Here is a 7,500-nt window from a genome sequence, read left to right on the forward strand (position 1 = left end):
TGGAACCGAGGCAAACTAAATGTACATTCCAAGTGCTTGAACTGGGGGTCCCCAGTTCAAATATGGTTATTTTGGGGGGTCGAAGCCTGAAAAGGTTGAGAACCACTGCCCTAGGCCAGTGCTTCTCGACCTTTTCTGGATCAGGGCCCACTTGAAAATCACGAAGGCGTTTGCAGCCGCCACCCATCTGACCTATTAAAGTTGTCAGATGGGTGCATGGGTGCGTGCATTTTCAGAGCATGTTTATTTTAATGATAATCAATCGATCGAGTTCCGACCGGGATCAATGGAATCAAACGTAGTATACTTTGTAAGTTGTAATTCATCTGTATCACAATGAAAACTATTTTTTCTTGGTTTTAAAGAAGAAATACCATAATGTTTTTTACATTAACACATCGATTGCCAAGATCGCATTGATGCGTTCTTTCAAATCCTTCGCTTGTGTGCCGCAATTCAAAAGGTCGCATATATGCGTTCTTTTGAATTTTCATTGTTTAATCTGTGATCGCGCTGCTCTGTTTATTTTTCATCATCACTTTCGTTTTCCACTTACGTCACACTCACCCGGAGCCGGATGCATAACGCAGATTCCGTTTCCGGGTTACATTTTTTTTCCCCCGGTCATTTTCGGCCAGAATAGGGAAAAACACGTTTTTTTCACACGGTATAAAAAACGAACGGAGGGCTCCACTTCTATTTTCTTTAGTCCGGGTGACTAACAGTCATCGTCGTCGTGTATCACATCGTTTTAAGGCCGATCAGGGGATCAGGGATTGTCGAAAACCTCACATCCGGTTTATGACCGGATTTGGGAGCCTATTTGGGAGGGGGCGAGCGAGGTGATCAATGTGTCGATTTGCTGCTCTCTACTGGTAGAACTGTCGTATGTGTTTAAAACCGCAATCAGACAATTTATTTGAATGAAAAATTACAAAATAAAAAAACACGCAAATCGCTGGCACAGGGGTGAGTACATTATGAATAAACTCTGGCAGTCAATGTGTTAACGTTAAAATCTTTGCCAATATTTGGTTATTCGATTTGTTGACATCTAACTAGAAAATGAACAAACCTCGGTCTGTCCATCGGTCCGTCAGTCCGTCCGTCCGTCTGATCCGCATTTCTCTCCCTCAGTGGGTTGAGCAATTGATCTGAACTTCCACACGGGCATTGACCATTAACATAGGGAGACAGTGACGGAGTCCAGTTTTCACTTTCCCCAAATTTAAGCTGTTTATTAGTTTTTGTGAACTCCTCTGTACTAAGCAGCAGACTTTATGAGTTATTTATTGTGCATGCGTGGCCACGGGCTATGGCCTCTGTTGTCACGGATACGGTCCCCGTAGGCTATAGGATCTGCTCTGTTGTCACGGTTACGGTCCCTGCCATTTTATTAGCATAAATAGCGTAGCTGGATTTCTCATGGTTTGGGTGCGCACATCCCCAGGTATGGACTAGTATATAAGAATAGATACGTATTTCTCGATTATTCGATTCATTTGGTTATTAATCGCTAAGAAAATAATGTATACCGTAGTTGCAGCTTTAAATGCGATACACCTGGTAAGCGGGCTACAATGGCAATTGATCCATAATTCGCTGAGCTTGAACCTGTCTATTATTTCAAGTTCAAATATTCTTGTAGTAAGAGCTGGAACTTATCCACATAAGTCCTATTTTATACTTCATCTTACCTCTCACACGCCCCGCTCCAGTAGCCTCCCAGAGCCACGGTGACGATGGCGATCAGCAGCATAACAATAATGCTAGGGTCAACCTGAGGTGGCCGTGGAGCGTACAGCTGGGCTTGCATCACCCCAACAAACACCTGAGCACACACACACACGTACACACATGCAGTATTTGCATTTTAAATAAACCAAACGAAACCAACCGACAGAAAGCAACGGAGAGCGCTACAAACAGGAAGTAGGTTTTATAGTCCATGTGAACAAAATGTTGTCTGTGCACACAAAGCACTTCAACACCTATTTATTTCTTTATCCTACGGAGGGTTGCAGTTAAACAATAAATTTAATCAATTGCGAAATATATATATATATATATATTTTTTTTTTCTTCATCAAAAATACCAAAAATAAATGATTCCAAGCTCATAACGCATCACACTACATAGGCATATTTTATTTTGCGTGACACTGTCGATTATTAAAAAAAACTATTTTTTTTTCCCACGTCGATTCATTGATATATGATTTTTCTTAAACATTATTACAAAAACTGAGATCGAGGACGTACCCGCTGTGCATCCAGGAAGTCTCGGTACCTCATCAGAACCACGGGCACATGGATCTTATCATACGCTGACTGATTGGCTGATGGAGTGATCTGCACAGCCACGTAGAGAGAAGATGAAAGAGAAAAGGAAACTCGGTTAGAACTAGAAGAAATTGGTTATAAAAAATACAAATCTCTTTTATATAACTAGTACAAGAAACACCCACTTATTGATTGATTAATAATAATACATTTCTGAGAGGTTTAGAAAGGGTAAAGTTCTAGACCAGGGCAGGAGGAATGTCATAGAGGCCATGCCCCCTCAATTCATTGTCTTACGCCCTTCGAAGAATGATATGCCCTGCGAACACAGTGGCCTTGATCCCCCGCCCAGATGAAATACTTGTTACTTTTAATATGGCACTGTGGAAAAATAACACAAACTACATTGAGGTTTGTGCATAAAGGTTTGTGTATATTGTTTCAATATGTGACAACTGGAGATAGCAGGAACCAGGAAAGGTATGTCATGGCCACCGTGCCCTTCAGTCTGTATACCTGCTAACACTCCCGATTCAAGCGGAAGGCTTCTGTTTAACTCTTTCTCCCGTTAATCTCCCGATTTCATACACAAACAACCCTGCCTGACATGCATCGCTGGTCACTGCTCAGTTTGCTGCTGAAAAGTGAGAAGTGGATGTAACAACAGTTCTCAGAAAGAGACACGTACACTTCTGAATTTTGGTTCTCTTGGTACGAGACCTTCTTCTTTCTAACCCCTAATAAATACATCAGTATTATTCTAACCACTAGCCAAATATGCATGCATGCATACACGCAGTCGCAGGCATGCACACACGTGCGGCGGCTGCGGCCGCACACACACACACATCCTCCGAACGCAGAACCACACACACACACATCCTCCGAGCGCAGAACCACACACACACACACACACACACACACACACACACACACACACACACACACACACACACACACACACACACACACACACACACACACAAAGTCCAAGCAGTCTTTTCCAGGCCTGTTCTAGACATAAGAATTTAATTAGGACAATACAGTAAAACAGGGAATAAGAAGGGGAACAAATGTTCAAATACCTGATATCATGACACACACACACACACACACACACACACACACACACACACACACACACACACACACACACACACACACACACACACACACACACACACACACACACACACACACACACACACACACACACACACACACACACACACACACACACACACACGCATCCTACCAATGTTTCGTTGCTGACGAGGATCAGAGCCGCTGCTCCCAGGTCCTGGGCCACTTGAGCCTTCTGGCTGAACGCACAGTCTCCTCTCATCACCGCCAGGGCCTTGTCCTTCACCAAGCTGGGAGTGACCCCGCTGGCATCACATAGCAGAGTCCACGTCTGGTTCACCACTGGATACTGCTCCTATGGGGGGACAATTTTGTTACAATTTAGCAAATGGGATAGTGACACTGCAGAGAGGAGAATCATGGATGGAAAATAGGGATGCCTCACACACTACACCAAGGACAACAGAGGGTCGATCACATGAAAACACAAAACCATCACAATCGTCATGCAGGGTTTCTGCAGGTTTAGGCAAAATATACATTTAAGACTTTTTAATGCCACTCACAATTAAATGTAAACACTTAGCATCCCTATTCTAATTCAGACAAAAATAGCCGATCTACAAGCACACATCGCGATGCGTTGTGAGCTTGTAGATCGGCAATTTTCGGAGAAGAGATCTAGTGTAGAAACTATAAATTCACCCCAAAAAAATACGCAGCTGTTGTTCATGGATTTGATCTAAGTATATCATGTAGTGAGACAGGTAACTGAGGGTGTGTGGCAAAGCAGGGAAAACGTAACTTACAGCAGATTCCAGGGTCTCTGACAGGTTGCTCCACTTGTTATTGTACACTAGGCAGTACTCTTTATCAGAAGATCCATCTGAAATGTGCAATATGGCCTCTTGGCAGTTCATCTGTTAGGAATGAAGCATACATTAGTCCAAGCCAAATCACTGAGAGGTTACAGCAGGCAACTCAACCAAATTATGGAACCTGTTCAAGTGCTATGTGACCTAGCAACAGATGATGACATGCTAGTCTGCATTGGGGGAATTCCTAGACAGTCAAAATCCTATAGCCCAGAGAGACGATATCTATAGCCCAGAGAGACGATACCTATAGGCCAGAGAGACGATACCTTGTACTGTGATTGGCTCCTTGGTGTTCACAAATGCAGCTGATTATTGAAATAATATTCACATGATATATGTAGCCAACAGCTTAATATGACATAACAATGCAATATGAATGACGTTGATGAAGATGAATACATAAGACATTGTCCACATAATGTAATCTACCCTATGGCCAGCAACACCGACAGAGGTAGTCTGGTTAGACAACTTATACAGCATATCCTCGCTGTCGGGTGGAAACCTTGTATGTACATATTTTTTTCAGGAAATGGAACTAAGAATCTGTGTTCCAATGGATCCAATGTAGTTATTACAGTATTTAGTCACAAGGCCTTGTTAATACTTTTCATTGGTTAAATATTTATAAAATACACAATCAAACTTAACCACTTTCACTTTTACTTTCAAAATGTTTCATTGGGAAGAGAGAAAACAAAACCATATTTTCAAAACCTCCCCCCCTGCACTCAACAGGAGTTGTTGACTGACTGGCTTTCATAGTGGGAGACAAACAATGGCCTTGTTGGAGACATTGCTGAATTAATGAATTATTTCCTGCCTCCCTTTTCCAAGGAAGGACATCTCTTTCTTTTACAGCCTAGTGGTTCTCAAACATTATCATTTCAAAGACCCACAGTTTGGTAGGGATTTGGGCCACGGGTCCCCCATAACTCTGAGATTGTACAAAAATGGAACCAAATGGACCCATAAGGGCCCATTTTTGGTTCCATTTATACAATCTCAAGAGTTGCAGACCTAGAAGTATCCATTTGGTTCAGAACTATCAATCTGGGAACCACCAGAAACCCCCCTCGAGGACCCCTGGACCCCACTTTGAGAAATACTTGTCTACACAGGGTCTGAAGTTGAACATTCCATCTCTTTATTTTACGTGTGTGTGTGTGTGTGTGTGTGTGTGTGTGTGTGTGTGTGTGTGTGTGTGTGTGTGTGTGTGTGTGTGTGTGTGTGTGTGTGTGTGTGTGTATTCTGTGTAAACATTCATTACCTTATTTGGGAAGCCATGCCTGCCCCTGCATGCACACTTCAACTTCCGTGACCCCCCAAAATAGTGACCCCCCCCCACCCTGACAAGCACTTGGAATTGTAGGAGTTGAGGCATTTAGTTTGACTCGGTTCCACAGATAAATATTATGAAAATAGCAGATCTACAAGCTCACAGCGAGGCGTTGTGAGCTTGTAGATCAGCTATTTTCACAATGTTTGCCTCTTACTAATATTATTTGACAATTTGGTCAATGTTTGACCACAGCAGGGACATATATCAGCTATAAGCTTTTAAATAGAAGAGTTTGAAGTACACTTGGACAAATACCTCCGGGGCTGCTATGGGATCTACACACTACACATTCATAACTCCAACTTACAAACCGACAGTGGTGGAAACAGTACTCACAAGGTGAGCTTGTAGATCGGCCATTTTGGGGCTGAAGTGGTTAATGTATATTTTGTAATCAAAATCTAAATAATAACTTAGTAACTAAAGTTTTCAAATAATTGTAATGGAGTAAAAGTACAATATTTGCACCTGAGATGCAGTGGAGTAGAGGTAAAAGTATAAACAATTGGAAATACTCAAGTAAAGAAAAAAAACTTACTTAAGTGGACTTGAGTAAATGTACTTATAGCAACTTTACAGCACTGCAAGCCGATGGCTTAAAAGCTTAATTAGCATTTTATAGCAATTATAACAAGTTCACCCAATGGCACATTAACGAATTAATCAACTAGTATAGTTTTTGTCTATATTACCAGCTCACCGGTTCTTGATGAAAACCAACATAGTGACGAACATAAACACGGACACAATTCCGCCAACATAAAGGGCCTGTTTTTGACCCAGATTTGAGCAAACATTATATCAACTTACCTGCGACGACAGGAAAACAACCGATAAAATAATGAGCCCCAACATCTTAGCCATGTTGGTAACATTCACGGCTGAACAATTCTGTCCGCATTAAAATCAATTAAACACTTTGTTTGGAATTGAAAGTGTGTTTTCTGCCTCTTTTGATTCACCAAGTAGCTACTCGTATCTTCTTCATTGTTGTACTTCCTGTATTAGCTGCTGACACGTGACACGGCTCTGTGTACAACTTGACGGACTACAAACGTCGCGGGAAGTTTAGTTCACTTTGTGCGCGAGTAGCCCAAAGGACTACAAAGGTCATGGGAAGTGTAGTTCACCCTGTGCAAAATTAGCCCAAAGGACTACAAAAGTCATGGGAAGTGTAGTTCACAAAACGTGATAGTGAGGGGTTAAACACAGTTTATGGTTAAACCCATATAGTATAACTCAGTAGTTCTCATTCTCAATAGTGGTGGACAGCAATTATAACTACAATTCCTCGACTACTGTACATTAGATTATCTGTACAGTATCTGTAGCCTACTTTACTATCAGTGGTGGAAAAAGTACTTAAATGTTTTACTTAAGTAAAAGTATCAATACTGCAATGCAGAAATACTCTGTTACAAATAAAAGTCCGGAATTCAAAATGTACTTGAGTAAAAGTACAAAAGTATTCGCATTCAAATATACTTAAGTACTGAAAGTAAAAGTACTCATTTTGCAGAATGTCCCATTTCACAAGTTTCCAAATCTCAGATATTTGAAAATAGCAGATCTACAAGCTCAAGATCAGCTATTTTCAAATAGCCTAAGTAATAGGGCTGAAGTCAAGTGGTTAAAACATGTTTTGTAATAATTATCAAAATCTACAAAGTAGCAATAAGTAACTGTTTTCAAATTATTGTACTGGAGTAAAAGTATAATATTTGCCCATGAGCTGTAGTGGAATAGAAGTAAAAGTATTGAAAATTGGAAACACCTCAGTTAAGTAAAACTTCCTCAAAAGTGTAGCACATAAGTACGTACAGTACAGTACTTGAATAAATGTACCTAGTTCCTTTACACCACTGACTTTATTCAATGTATCTTTATGTTTTTCACTCCTCTACATTTCAAAGA

At 41.0% G+C, this 7,500-nt stretch overlaps 1 protein-coding gene across 5 annotated transcripts in view; it reads right to left on the reverse strand.

Moving 5' to 3' along the window:
- The window catches only part of sppl2a (signal peptide peptidase like 2A), a 21,698-nt gene extending 15,106 nt beyond the window's left edge, over window positions 1–6,592 (reverse strand). For 3 of the 5 annotated variants that reach the window (XM_084066126.1, XM_084066125.1, XM_084066124.1), the window contains exons 1-6: window positions 6,397–6,592; window positions 4,176–4,286; window positions 3,539–3,721; window positions 2,263–2,352; window positions 1,698–1,831; window positions 1,076–1,159 (exon numbers count right to left, since the gene is read on the reverse strand). In XM_084066126.1, coding sequence (XP_083922252.1) covers window positions 1,076–1,159; window positions 1,698–1,831; window positions 2,263–2,352; window positions 3,539–3,721; window positions 4,176–4,286; window positions 6,397–6,450 — 656 coding nt within the window. In that variant the 5' untranslated portion in view covers window positions 6,451–6,592. The remainder of the gene's footprint in view (window positions 1–1,075; window positions 1,160–1,697; window positions 1,832–2,262; window positions 2,353–3,538; window positions 3,722–4,175; window positions 4,287–6,396) is intronic. The other 2 variants (XM_084066128.1, XM_084066127.1) reach the window with 1 other exon arrangement.
- Between the last annotated feature and the right edge of the window lie 908 nt (window positions 6,593–7,500).

This window comes from Gymnoscopelus microlampas (genome assembly GCF_963454915.1).
Source record: "Gymnoscopelus microlampas genome assembly, chromosome: 1".
Lineage (NCBI taxonomy): Eukaryota > Metazoa > Chordata > Actinopteri > Myctophiformes > Myctophidae > Gymnoscopelus > Gymnoscopelus microlampas.